Below are 15,018 nucleotides of genomic sequence, written 5' to 3' on the forward strand. Positions count from 1 at the left end.
TTAGAAGCAATAACATTATATAATAGCCCCATCTGGTCCACAGATTGATTTAAAAGACTCATTGTGTGTCATGTTATATTCCTTTGCAAATGATGGGTACAGTAAATATTAAACAACCTACACATACAAATGGGTTTTCCCAAGGCCGATCTAGCTCATCTGGATATGCAGACTACAGATGGGTAACTACTAAATGATGAGCGGTTTCGCCTTGAGGTGTGTGAGAGTGAAGCAGATTAGTGTGTTGTGTGAGTTCACCCAGTATTAAGGTGCATTCACGTGGATGGCTAGTCATTCGGAGGTTATGAACGGTGCAGTTGCCATCCTGCCAGCTTATTTACTCACTGAATCAATGGTAGTTTACATACACATGATATGTACAGTTCCTAATGCTCTCTTGCAATGACTGGTGTGTCCGTGTCTTCAGTGCTATGTGTGAGTTGCTGAGACAGCAGGGGCTGTGATGCTTTGAGGACATCTAGTGGTATTACAGGGATATTGGCAAATTGAGATTAAAGTGACCACTTTATGAAAAAAGGTCTCAAACAAATGTAAATGACAGTTTTATCAACACAAATCTAGCTCTAATCTTAATGTTCAAATCAGCATTCAAAGTCAGAATAAAACCTGCCTTGTCTGCAAATACATACTATACTGCTTGACCTTGGAGAGAAAATGGCCAAAGGATTACTATAAACATAAATAATTTCTTAGATAGGATACCGTTTTAAATATAATGGATTAGTTTGAGCCATACAGTTTATTGGAAAATACAAAAGAAATAGAATCAAATAGAAAAGCTAAACTATATTGTATTATCAATTTTCTTAGAACCAGAAATGCATCCTCTACACACACGCAGAGCATCCCTGGAGAAAGTGTCAGGCGTTAAGTGTCTTGCTCAAGAGCACAACAGCTGTGGATGGTACCTGCGATCAGTGACCAACAGCAGCCCTCTGTCGCTAGTCCTACATTTCAATAGTTTGTTGATGATGCAGATATCGCTACAGTAGCCCAAACCAGACACAAAAGAAAATCTGTCTTCTGCATCCACATATCGTGAATGCCTGGCTACCTGGTATGCGCCAAAGTCTAACCTCAAGGTGGCGCTATATGACAAGCAAAACTGCTCAGTCTGGCAAAGCAACGTTTCAGGAACCTGCACAACCTGAAACAATAAGACAGTTTTAAGACGCCCTAGCACCTTTTTTTATTGGCCAGTTTGCTTTTTCAGTAGTTCTATAACCCGCGTGGTTGGCTTAATTTGTCTTTACTCACTCGAAGTCAGCTGTCACCAACGTTTTTGGACAAAACCGAAGGATATTAGCTTTGAGTTGAACTGGAAGAAGCAACTGGAGTCTCTGAATTCTCAGCCAAAACCTAAATACTGTAATGTTAGTGCCCCCTTTACACATTTATTATTTTTGACCGAACATAACATCACACTGGAGAGGATTACAAAAAAAAACGGCATTATTTGCTTGTGCCAATGAGGAATTCGATCTATCAACAGAGGAACCCACACATTCATTGAGGAGGGGACACTTTGCTATTGTTCAGGCTAGCCAGCTAGCTGTGTGTTTTTGTGTTAGCTCCTCAGGCTATATGGCTACGAATTTTGAACCCATACATGGCCTCTCCGAAGATGAAGTAAGTGAATATCTCATATCTCGATGTGTAGTGTTTTAGTAAGATATCTGTATGGCGAACTAACGATGTCCAAGCTAGCTAACTAACGTTACAATGTGTCGTTCCGCTCCAACAGGAATGTTAGCCATCTTTAGTAGCTAGTGGAGGCCAGTTGTCAGCTGTTATGATAGCTAGCTAGCTAGTTTCCTCGACAATACTTATTCCAATTTGAGGTATGTACGTAACGTTAGCTGGATAAGATGAACTAGCGTTAACGTTAGTTAGATAAAAACAATTTGAGTAGCCCTGCACTGTGCAAACGTTACGCTTTCTTACTCAATCGCACGTTTTTCCTACAGAAACATGTACAGTCACTGTACATTGTTTTAAGTTGCAGCCGACAGTTAAACACAATTTGGCGAAGATAAACATTAGCTAGCTAGTTATGGCATTTTTACTACAAGCTAGTTAACGTTACCTAACTTACGTTAGTGACAATAACTACTGTTAGCTACAGTGTCTGTCAATCAGTGTAACGTTAACTTCTCATTTGAAATCCAATAAAAAAACAAACATCTGAGCTCTAACCCTATAAATGTGGGTATCAATTTAACATGTTTGTTATTATTTCTCGCTCATATGAAAGATAAGGTCATTATGCTTCCAAAACCGTACCGCAAACGATGCGTGTTAATGTTTAGACCGAGCTCTTAACAAAGCTCTGTACAGAATACGCCTTCGTCCAATGACTCTTATGTGTGATGTAATGGAATTGAGTCGTGATCAAGGGCTGAATCTGACTGTCTTCAATGACCATTTATAAAGGACATTATGTTGACCATTATTTGTTTGACAAGTGATTTTACTCCCAAGTAGATTCCAATGGCAGTAACTTAACACTTCGTGTGTGTGTAACCTAGGCTACATGCCCTTGATTTCCACATTACACTCCCATGAAGTTGGACACCAATTAAACGTTGAGGATGTAGTTAAAATTTTCTGGCCTCATACTGTAATTAAAACACCTCTGCAGTAAATGGATTCCAGAGGCAGCACTTTTGGGACGACCCAGTTTTAAACCGCTAAAAACAGCAACGCTTTGTTTCAATCTGCCTACTATTCTCGTAACATTCCTTTAGAGATGAAGAGCAGAGGACGAGTGGGTTCCTTCACTGCCTTTCCCTGTGTAAGCAATGTCAATGTTGGGGGCGAATACTTTCTCAATATGCATGAAAGTTTAGTGTTTAGGGCTTATAGGCATCTCATTAATAATATTCTATGCACAATAAGGATATAGGTCGCAGTTGCTGCTAATAATGGAATTCATTATTTGTGCGCATCGAAACAGTAAGTGGTGTGACTGACTGTGTCAGAATTCAGAATCCTGGTACAAAGGAGACTCTTAAGTATTCGGAGTCATGACAGTCTTCAGGAAAAGGTGGGCATAATTATTAATTCCTCACATAGGGCTACTTGGAACAGCTGGGTAAGCCGCCTGGGCTGTTACAAGCTTATTGTACCCCACATTCCCATTCCCCCCCCCCATTGCTAGCACTTATCATAATTAGTGACATGGTTTGTTTTCAGCTATTATGTATATGATGGTGTAAACATTAGCTCACAGACAGTGTCATTGATTTTGTTTAGCCGTTAGGCATCACAACTTGCATTGTAGTAAAAAAAACAAAAAAAACTGAGACAGCAAAGTGTATGGGAGACTGCTGGCTAGGCAGGCTGGCTGGGGTGGCAGGCAGGCAGGCTGGCTGGGGTGGCAGGCAGGCAGGCTGGCTGGGGTGGCAGCCAGGCAGGCTGGCTGGGGTGGCAGCCAGGCAGGCTGGCTGGGGTGACAGCCAGGCAGGCTGGCTGGGGTGGCAGGCAGGCTGGCTGGCTGGGTGGGGTGGCAGGCAGGCTGGCTGGCTGGGTGGGGTGGCAGGCAGGCTGGCTGGCTGGCTGGGGTGGCAGGCAGGCAGGCTGGCTGGGGTGGCAGCCAGGCAGGCTGGCTGGGGTGGCAGGCAGGCTGGCTGGGGTGGCAGGCAGGCTGGCTGGCTGGGTGGGGTGGCAGGCAGGCTGGCTGGCTGGGTGGGGTGGCAGGCAGGCTGGCTGGCTGGGTGGGGTGGCAGGCAGGCTGGCTGGCTGGGTGGGGTGGCAGGCAGGCTGGCTGGCTGGGTGGCAGGCAGGCTGGCTGGCTGGGTGGGGTGGCAGGCAGGCTGACTGGCTGAGTGGGGTGGCAGGCAGGCTGGCTGGCTGGGTGGGGTGGCTGGCTGGGTGGGGTGGCAGGCAGGCTGGCTGGCTGGGTGGGGTGGCAGGCTGGCTGGCTGGGTGGGGTGGCAGGCAGGCTGGCTGGCTGGCTGGGTGGATGGGGTGGCAGGCAGGCTGGCTGGCTGGCTGGGTGGATGGGGTGGCAGGCTGACTGGGTGGGGTGGCAGGCAGGCTGTCTGGGGTGGTAGGCTGGCTGGAGTGGTAGGCAGGCAGGCTGTCTGGGGTGGCTGGCTGTCTGGGGTGGTAGGCAGGCAGGCAGGCTGGCTGGGGTGGCAGGCTGGGGTGGCAGGCAGGCTGGCTGGGGTGGTAGGCTGGCTGGAGTGGTAGGCAGGCAGGCTGGCTGGGGTGGCTGGCTGTCTGGGGTGGTAGGCAGGCTGGCTGGGGTGGTAGGCTGGGATGGTAGGCAGGCTGGCAGGCAGGCAGGCTGGCTGGGGTGGTAGGCTGGGGTGGCAGGCAGGTTGGCTGTGGTGGCTCCCTTCCTTCCTTCCTTTCTGAAGAGACTCATGCTACAGAGTTGGGGGGTGATTTTGTTTTTTCACTTCCAGAATCGTTACAGAAAAGGATTCGGGCGGACTAGAAACACAGTTGTGCATTAGGCCTATTTGTTTATCAAATTAAGTTACATTTACCTGTAGTAAAAAACAACAACTACTAACCAGGTAAGTTAATAGAGAATGAGAACATTAATGTTGAACAACAACTTGAGGCAGTCTAATGGTTGACATAGCTAATGCAATGAATGATTGTATTAAACCAGGCTGGTCATTTTGAAAGGTGAGGTTGAAAATTGGGCCAGGACACAGTGTTGACTAGGCCGAACTCTTACAACAACAGAGATGGTTCCTGTCCTGGGGCATTTAGGTACTCCTAGAATAGAGAGAGAAGCCCTCCAGCTCTGACACTACTCCAATAATAACCTAACAATCTGATCAACGTCAGCAAGGCAAAGGAGTTGATCATGGACTACAGGAAATAGAGGGGCAGGCACACCCCCATCGACATCGATGGGGCTGTAGTGGAGCGGGTCGACATAACCTAAGGAATTAACATGGTCCCCACCCACGCATGCCTCCACAGGAGGCTGAAAGATTTGGCATGGACCCTCAGATCCTCAAAAAGTTATACAGCTGCACCATCGAGAGCATCTTGACTGGCTGCATCACCGCTTGGTACAGCAACTGAAAGGCACCCGACAACAAGGCGCTACAGAGGGTGGCGATTACGGCCCAGTACATCACTGGGGCCGAGCTCACTGCCATCCAGGACCTCTATAGCTGGCGGTGTCAGAGGAAGGCCCCAAAGAATGTCAGACTTCAGCCACCCAAGTCATAGACTGTTCTCTCTGGTACTACCAGGCAAGTGGTACCAGTGCACGAAGTCTGGAACCAACAGGACCCTGAACAGCTTCTACCCCCAAGCCATAAGACTGCTAAATAGCTAATCAAATGACTACCCGGACTACAAACCTTTTTTCGTTTTGTCATTATGGGGTATTGTGTGTAGATTGATGAGGACAAACATTTTAGAATAAGGCAGTAACGTAACAAAATGTGGCAAAAAAAAATAGGTGTCTGAATAATTCCCGACTGCACTGTGCACTACATGACAAAAAGTATGTGGACACCTGCTTGTCAAACATCTCATTATAAAATCATGAGCATTAATATGGAGTTTGTCCCCACCCTTTGCTGCTGTAACAGCCTCCACTCTTCTGGGAAAGCTTTCCACTAGATGTTGGAACATGCTGCTGGGACTTGCTTCCGTTCAGCTTCGAGCATTAGTGAGGTCGGGCAATGATTTTAGGCAATTAGGTCTGGCTCGCAGTCGGCGTTCCAATTCATCCCAAAGGTGTTTGATGGGGTTGAGGTCAGGGCTCTGTGTAGGCCAGTCAAGTTCTTCCACACCGATCTCGACAAACCATTTCTGTATGGGCCTCACTTTGTGCACGGGGGCATTGTCATGCTGAATCAGGAAACGGTTGCCACAAAGTTGGAAGCACAGAATCGTCTAGAATGTCATTGTATGCTGTAGCATTAAGATTTCCCTTCACTGGAAGTCAGGGGCCTAGCCGGAACCATGAAAAACAGCCCCAGACCATTATTCCTCCTCCACCAAACTTTACAGCTGGCACTATGCATTCGGGCAGGTAGCTTTCTTACACCTCTCCAGACAACGCTTAGGAATGCCCTTTCCTGCACATGGTGATCTTAGACTTGTGTGTGGCTGCTTAGCCATGGAAACCCATTTCATGAAGCTCCCAACGAACAGATCTTGTGCTAACGTTGCTTCCAGAGGCAGTTTGGAACTCTGTAGTGAGTGTTGCAACTGAGGACAGAAGATTTTTATGTGCTTCAGCACTTGGCGGTCCCGTTCTGTGAGTTTGTGTTGCCTACCACTTCGCAGCTGACCCGTTGTTGCTCCTAGACATTTCCACTTCTAAATAACAGCATTTACAGTTGACTGGAGCAGCTCTAGCAGGTGAGAAATTTAACAAGCTGACTTGTTGGAAAGGTGGCATCCTATGATGGTGCCACATTGAAAGTGACTGAGCTCTTCAGTAAGGCCATTCTACTGACAATGTTTGTCTATGGAGATTGCATGGCTGTGTGCTCGATTTTATACACCTGTCAGCAACGAGTGTGGCTGAAATAGCCGAATCCACTAATTTGAAGGGTGCCCACGTACTTTTGTGTATGTATGTGTGTGTAGCTACCTCAATTACCTCGTACCCCAGCACACCGACTTGGTACATGTGCTCCCTGTATATAGCCATGTCATTATCTCGTACCCCAGCACATCGACTTGGTACATGTACTCCCTGTATATAGCCATGTTATTAGCTCGTACCCCAGCACATCGACTTGGTACATGTACTCCCTGTATATAGCCATGTTATTAGCTCGTACCCCAGCACATCGACTTGGTACATGTACTCCCTGTATATAGCCATGTTATTAGCTCGTAAGCCAACACACCGACTTGGTACATGTACTCCCTGTATATTGCCATGTTATTAGCTCGTACCCCAGCACACCGACTTGGTACATGTACTCCCTGTATATTGCCATGTTATTAGCTCGTACCCCAGCACACCGACTTGGTACATGTACTCCCTGTATATAGCCATGTTATTAGCTCGTACCCCAGCACATCGACTTGGTACATGTACTCCCTGTATATTGCCATGTTATTAGCTCGTAAGCCAACACACAGATTCAGCACTGCTTCTCCCTGTATATAGCCATTTGATTGCCTCGTACCCCAGCACGTAGACTCAGTACTGGTACTTCCTGTATATAGCCATGTTATTTTCTACTTCCTGTATATAGACATGCTATTTTCTACTTCCTGTATATTTAATTAAAAAAAAAAAAGTTTACCTTTTTTATTTAACTAGGCAAGTCAGTTAAGAACAAATTCTTATTTATAATGACGGCCAAACCCTTTACCAGGACGGCGCTGCCGGATGTGATACAGCCAGGATTCGAACCAGGGACTGTAGTGACGCCTCTTGCACTGAGATGCAGTGCCTTAGACTTCTGCGCCATGTTATTTTCTGCGTCCTGTATATATAGCCATGTTATTTTCTGCGTCCTGTATATATAGCCATGTTATTTTCTGCGTCCTGTATATATAGCCATGTTATTTTCTGCGTCCTGTATATATAGCCATGTTATTTTCTGCGTCCTGTATATATAGCCATGTTATTTTCTGCGTCCTGTATATATAGCCATGTTATTTTCTGCGTCCTGTATATATAGCCATGTTATTTTAACTTCTTATTGTTATTCACTGTGTATTAATCATGGTGACACTTTTTCAATTATCACTAATCACATTTCCATCCACAGTTTTTATCCGAGTAAAGTCATACACACCGTATAAAAATAATCACGACAGCTGTGATGGAAACGGAACATTATGGTAAAAGGTTATAAATGCAGACGGGTAATTTTTATTCCACACGGTGTGATTTTTGTGTCGGTAAAATGTGAGAAAAGGCGGTGGAAACGCGTCGATGCCCAAATACTGATGTAACATCCAAATGGAAGTAAACTTGGAGTCACTCCATTTGTGGTGTGTGTGTGTGTGAGCTTCACTCCGACTCGTGGGGAAAGCATGCTGTATATTAGGCTACAGATGAAATAAGTTATGATGAACTTCACAGGTTGGTGAAAGTGCAAGGTGATTCTTTCTCATTAGATACCGAGGGTCTTATTCTGTTGACATGATAATCGATGCTTGGCTGACGGCAGACAAGTAAAAAAAAAAATCTTGTTTTTTATGGTCCATTATAATCTCATATAGGTTATACTTGCGCTCTAGCCAACAGCGCACAGATATCGCTGTTGGCTAGAGCGCACGTGACAATACCAGTGGGCACACTCGCTATATAACGCACTTTTTTTTTTTTGTGAAAGAATCATCAGTAGTGTTGAAAATGGAAACCATTTTAACTCCCCATGTACCGAAATATTTGTATTTATTTCTGTGCATGGGAATTGAGCTGCAAAAGGTGTTTTTATGTGCACTATGTCATCACGCACAGCCTTTTATCTGCAAAGAGTCAATTTGATTGAAACAACTCAGGTGGCAATATGGGCGTATTGTTTTTAAGCAGATGTTTGAATATTCATATGAAAATCTGTCGCCAATTTGGATGGAAACCTAGCTATTACCTAATTTCTTAATCCACCAAAATAAATCACTTTTAAGAATCCCAAGTTGAGCAATGACTTCTTATTCAATTGAATGTCATTAATCAGTATCAAATATGGGGTGAAGTTAGGCTACCCTGCTACCTATTTTTCATCATAAACAAGTTTTCTTTGTTTTGGGATTGTAGAGGGAGTCTGTCTTAACTGAAGTAGTCTGCAGATTTCACATGCCTTCCTCAAAGGTATTCTTAGAGAGCATCCTGTCAGAGTCCCGGGAGATTGCATAGCTTCTGTACTTGGAAAATTCCTAAAATTCCCTCTGGAAGCCAACAACAGTTATTTAAGTAATGCTTTAAAGAAGCCGCGGCCAGTCTTTCACCAGTGAACCTACTATCAGTCTTTCACCAGTGAACTTCTTGACACAATGCTCGCTTAACCCGGAAGCAAGCCGCACCAATGTGTCGGTGGAAACACTGTACACTTGGCGATTGTGTCAGTGTGCATTGCGCCCGGTCCGCCACACAAGTCGCTAGAGCGCAATGAGACAAGGACAAGCAGGCCGGCCAAACCCTCCCCTAACACAGACGACACTGGGCCAATTGTGCGCCGTCTAATGTGCATCCCGGTCGCGGCCGGCTGCCACACAGCCTGGGATCATACCAGGATCTGTAGTGACGATGCAGTGCCTTAGACCGCTGCGCCACTCGGGAGGCCTGTACATTTAATTTTTTTAAATTTTATATATATATATACACACACTACCGTTCAAATGTTTGGGGTCACTGAGAAATGTTCTTGTTTTTGAAAGAAAAGCATTTTTTTAACCATTTTTAAAATAACACAAACTTGATCAGAAATACAGTGTAGACATTGTTCATGTTTATTGTAGCTGGAAATGGCTTTTACATTTATTTTTAATGGAATATCTACATAGGTGTACAGAGGCCCATTATCAGCAACCATCACTCCTGTGATCCAATGGCACATTGTGTTAGCTAATCCAAGTTTCTCATTTTAAAAGGCTAATTGATCATTAGAAAACCCTGTGTACTACTCCCTTCACAGAACAGCGCAAACTGGCTCTAACCAGAATAGAAAGAGTGGGAGGCCCCGGTGCAAAACTGAGCAAGAGGACAAGTACATTAGTGTCTAGTTTGAGAAACAGACGACTCACAAGTCCTCAACTGGCAGCTTCATTAAATAGTACCTGCAAAACACTAGTCTCAAAGTAAACATTGAAGAGGCGACTCCGGGATGCGGGTCTTCTATTCTTATTGTGTTTTTATTCTTATTATTTTACTTGGTAAATATTTCCTTCTTCTTGAACTGCACTATTGGTTAAGGGCTTGTAAGTAAGCATTTCACGGTAAAGTTTACACTTGTTGTATTTGGTGCATGTGACAAATAAAGTTTGATTTGATAAAACAAAAATGTAACCCCTTTTTCTCCCCAGTTTCGTGATTACAATCTTGTTTCATCTTTTGCCCTCAGAACAGCCTCAATTGGTTGGATCATGGACTCTACAAGGTGTCAGGTATTCCACAGAGATGCTGGCCCATGTTGACTCCGGGGTTTCACACAGTTGTGTCAACTTGGCTGGATGTCCTTTGGGTGGTGGACCATTCTTGATACACATGAAACTGTTGAGCGTGAAACCCAGCAGCGTTGCAGTTCTTAACACAAACCCCATGCACTTACCCTGTTCAAAGGCACTTTAAATATTTTTGTCTTGCCCATTTACCCCTCTGAATGGCACAAATACACAATCTATGTCTCAACGCTTAAAAATCCTTCTTTTAACCTGTCGTCTCTTCATCTACACTGGTTGAAGTGGATTTAACAGTTGACATCAATAAGGGATCATAGCTTTCATCTGGATTCACTTGGTCAGTCTATCATGGAAAGAGCAGGTGTTCTTAATATTTTGTATACTCAGTGTATCATTTTTTTTTCCGGACTCAGATATTTCGGTTTGATACTGCTCATTCTGATATGTCTTAATTATTTTATAAACTTTTGGATGATGTGTGTATTGTTATTGTAATGTTAGATATTGCTGCTCTGTTGTAGCTAGAAACATAAGCATTTTGCTGCACCTGCCATAATATTTGCAAAACTGTTTACTCTACCAATAAACTTTGAATTAACACTCATAGGCAAGAATTTGACCAAGACACCCTATCATGTTCAGTTTGAAAGCTAGTTGTAACACTACCTACCCCTATTATGAGGAGGAGAGAGGCCTAGATTGGACAGGGACTGTGTCATGTATTCTTCACCGGTAAGGCAACTTTAGATAGACGACACACATGGATGAAGGTACGTGGGAAAGGTTGCTCAAAGTAGTTTACAGTACCACACCTTACTACAGGTACTGTTGACCTGGTTGGCAGCTCTTATGCCTTTGTTCCAAGACTGCGTTGTTTGTTACTGGCACGGTTGGCTCGGCTGATTGGAGCACTCGCTCTGCTTACACACAGTGGGATAAAATACTAGCCTGTCAGTTGAATAGGGGTAGAGCACATTCGGAGTAGGGAACTCCTTCAAGACTGTTGGAAAAGCATTCCAGGTGAAGCTGGTTGAGAGAATGCCAAGAGGGTGCAAAACTGTCATCAAGGCAAAGGATGGCTACTTTGAAGAATCTCATCTCAAATATATTTTGATTTTAACACTTTTGGTTACTACATGATTCCATATGTGTTATTTCATAGTTTTGATGACTTCGCTATTTTACAATGTAAAAAAGAAAGAGAAACCCTTGAATGAGTAGGTGTGTCAAAACTTTTGACTGATACTTTATGTTTGTAGGTCAAAGGGTAGACTAATGGGCTATATAAATTCATGAAAATCCCAGTCAGTCTTCAGTGAGAATGAAGAGCAAGTAGGGCTGGGAATGGCCATGGACCTCACGATACGATATTATCACAATACTTAGGTGCTGATATGATATGTATTGCGATTCTCATGATTTTACACTGTGTACAAAACATTAAGGACACCTGCTCTTTACATAACATAGATCAGGTGAAAGCTATGATCCCTCCACTTGTTAAATCCACTTCAATCAGTGTAGATGAAGGGGAGGAGACAGGTTAAAGAATGATTTTTAAGCCTTGAGACATGTATTGTGTATGTGTGCCATTCAGAGTGAATGGGCAGGACAACAGATTTAAGTGCCTTTGAATGGGGTATGGTAGAACTGAAATGCTGCTGCGTTTTTCACGCTCAACGGTTTCCCGTGTGTATCTAGAATGGTCCACCACCCAAAGGATATCCAGCCAACGTGACACAACTGTCGGACGCATCGGAGTCAATATGGGGCAGCATCCCTGTGGAACACTTTCGACACCTTGTATAGTCCATGCCCTGACAAATTGAGGCAGTTCTCAGGGCTAAAGGGGGTGCAACTCAATCTTAGGAAGGTGTTCCTAATGTTTTGTACACTAGGTGAATATGTATTGCGATTCGATGTTCCAAACATATTTCTCTCTATATGTCTGCTGCAAGAGAGACGAGACAGCATGGAGAAAAATGAGTTTCGATCAGTCAGGGAAATAAAAGCGCTGACGACATGTTTACTCACCATAAAGAAAAAAGCAGATGAATAACAAGCTATAGGATGAAAAATACAGGCACAGCTACAGTTATCTAACACAACTTCTTCTTTTAGAAGTAGGCCTATTGGCCAAGGTAGACTGAGGCTGCCAACAATGTTATCCATTCAAAGCATTTCGACTGTTGTGTGATTAAAATATGTTTTTGTTTTAAAATGTTTTTTTTTTTCTTTTGCAGAATGAAACCAGAGTTCTCCGTGTCAAGGTTGTGGCAGGCATTGATCTGGCAAAGAAAGACATTATCGGAGCCAGGTGAGCATGAGCTAGGCTATGTTTCTGTGTGTTTGGCTACCACTGCTGCCCTTTTTGAATTCTCTAGAACATTCCAAAGACATTGCACAAACCTAGACTAGTAAACCTTGAGCCAAACCTAGACTAGTAAACCTTGAGCCAAACCTAGACTAGTAAACCTTGAGCCAAACCTAGACTAGTAAACCTTGAGCCAAACCTAGACTAGTAAACCTTGAGCCAAACCTAGACTAGTAAACCTTGAGCCAAACCTAGACTAGTAAACCTTGAGCCAAACCTAGACTAGTAAACCTTGAGCCAAACCTAGACTAGTAAACCTTGAGCCAAACGTTCACAATGATTACTAAACTGACTACTTCCAAGTCACATAGCCCAGATCCATTAGTTAAGAGAAAATTAGGTATTGTCATATCTGTTTTACCCATGGATTTATACCAAGGTTTACTTTTGAGAAGTTGTGCGAGAGCTTTGTCCCCCTCCCCTTTTTGAAAATGTTTAAAATAAAAGCTTAACAATTTAAATGTGCTTTTATGCTGACAAGATTTAAAAGGTTAACTTAAACAGAGGGCCTATTTTTTTTGTGCTAAATGCAGGCAGGAATCAAAGGGGTTGCTTAAAAGCAGTTCTCACTGTTTAATAGTGATAATATAGCCTAACCATCCTGTGAAGACACACGGATAGATAACCAACCTGCATATCTGTTGCTTCATGCTCCATTGCGTAAGATCTGTGTGTTGTTTCTAATGAATTCCAATGCCCTCCTGACCAGTGCAAAAGAAAACAACACAATCACTCATTAGCTTTCTGAAGCGCACACCCCCTTTTTAGTTAAACATTTTCTACTCTGTCCCAAACGGCTCCCTATTCGTGCACCACAATAGGGCTCTGGTCAAAAGTAGTGCACTATATAGGGAATAGGGTTCCATCTGGGACGCACAGGTAACTCTGCTTGTTCATTTGTTGGTGGATTACATGCGTTGATATGCAGAGGCATTCAGGAAGAGCCACGGTTCTATAATGGCTGTAGTTGGAGGGGTAGATACGTTTTTATATTTTTGTTCAGTATTTTAATTTTTTATTTAACTAGGCAAGTCAGTTATGAACAAATTCTTATTTACAATGATGGCCTACTGGGGAACAGTGGGTTAACTGCCCAGTGGCAGTGGCCACTCCCCAGGCTCTGCTACAGACCTACATACAGCTCCACTCCCCAGGTTCTGCTACAGACCTACATACAGCCCCTCTCCCCAGACTCTGCTACAGGCCTACATACAGCCCCGCTCCCCAGGTTCTGCTACAGGCCTACATACAGCCCCTCTCCCCAGGTTCTGCTACAGGCCTACATACAGCCCCTCTCCCCAGGTTCTGCTACAGGCCTACATACAGCCCCTCTCCCCAGGTTCTGCTACAGGCCTACATGCAGCCCCTCTCCCCAGACTCTGCTACAGGCCTACATACAGCCCCTCTCCCCAGACTCTGCTACAGGCCTACATACAGCCCCTCTCCCCAGGTTCTGCTACAGGCCTACATACAGCCCCTCTCCCCAGGTTCTGCTACAGGCCTACATACAGCCCCTCTCCCCAGACTCTGCTACAGGCCTACATACAGCCCCTCTCCCCAGACTCTGCTACAGGCCTACATACAGCCCCTCTCCCCAGGCTCTGCTACAGACCTACATACAGCCCCTCTCCCCAGGCTCTGCTACAGACCTACATACAGCCCCTCTCCCCAGACTCTGCTACAGACCTACATACAGCCCCTCTCCCCAGACTCTGCTAGAGACCTACATACAGCCCTTCTCCCCAGACTCTGCTACAGACCTACATACATCCCCTCTCCCCAGGCTCTGCTACAGACCTACATACAGCCCCTCTCCCCAGGCTCTGCTACAGACCTACATACAGCCCCTCTCCCCAGGCTCTGCTACAGGCCTACATACAGCTCCTCTCCCCAGGCTCTGCTACAGACCCTCTCCCCAGGCTCTGCTACAGGCCTACATACAGCTCCACTCCCCAGACTCTGCTACAGGCCTACATACAGCTCCTCTCCCCAGGTTCTGCTACAGACCTACATACAGCCCCTCTCCCCAGGTTCTGCTACAGGCCTACATACAGCCCCTCTCCCCAGACTCTGCTACAGGCCTACATACAGCCCCTCTCCCCAGACTCTGCTACAGGCCTACATACAGCCCCTCTCCCCAGGCTCTGCTACAGACCTACATACAGCCCCTCTCCCCAGACTCTGCTACAGGCCTACATATAGCCCCTCTCCCCAGACTCTGCTACAGGCCTACATACAGCCCCTCTCCCCAGGTTCTGCTACAGACCTACATATAGCCCCTCTCCCCAGACTCTGCTACAGGCCTACATACAGCCCCTCTCCCCAGACTCTGCTACAGACCTACATACAGCCCCTCTCCCCAAGCTCTGCTACAGACCTACATACAGCCCCTCTCCCCAGACTCTGCTACAGACCTACATACAGCCCCTCTCCCCAGACTCTGCTACAGACCTACATACAGCCCCTCTCCCCAGACTCTGCTACAGGCCTACATACAGCCCCTCTCCCCAAGCTCTGCTACAGACCTACATACAGCCCCGCTCCCCAGG

The 15,018-nt window shown here is 45.3% G+C and overlaps 1 protein-coding gene across 6 annotated transcripts in view; it reads left to right on the forward strand.

Moving 5' to 3' along the window:
- Positions 1–1,129: 1,129 nt before the first annotated feature.
- nedd4l (NEDD4 like E3 ubiquitin protein ligase) overlaps positions 1,130–15,018 on the forward strand; it is a 118,886-nt gene continuing 104,997 nt past the window's right edge. For all 6 annotated transcript variants that reach the window (XM_055864131.1, XM_055864137.1, XM_055864193.1 and 3 more), the window contains exons 1-2: positions 1,130–1,650; positions 12,339–12,412. In XM_055864131.1, coding sequence (XP_055720106.1) covers positions 1,606–1,650; positions 12,339–12,412 — 119 coding nt within the window. In that variant the 5' untranslated portion in view covers positions 1,130–1,605. The remainder of the gene's footprint in view (positions 1,651–12,338; positions 12,413–15,018) is intronic.

This window comes from Salvelinus fontinalis, chromosome 2 (assembly GCF_029448725.1).
Source record: "Salvelinus fontinalis isolate EN_2023a chromosome 2, ASM2944872v1, whole genome shotgun sequence".
Lineage (NCBI taxonomy): Eukaryota > Metazoa > Chordata > Actinopteri > Salmoniformes > Salmonidae > Salvelinus > Salvelinus fontinalis.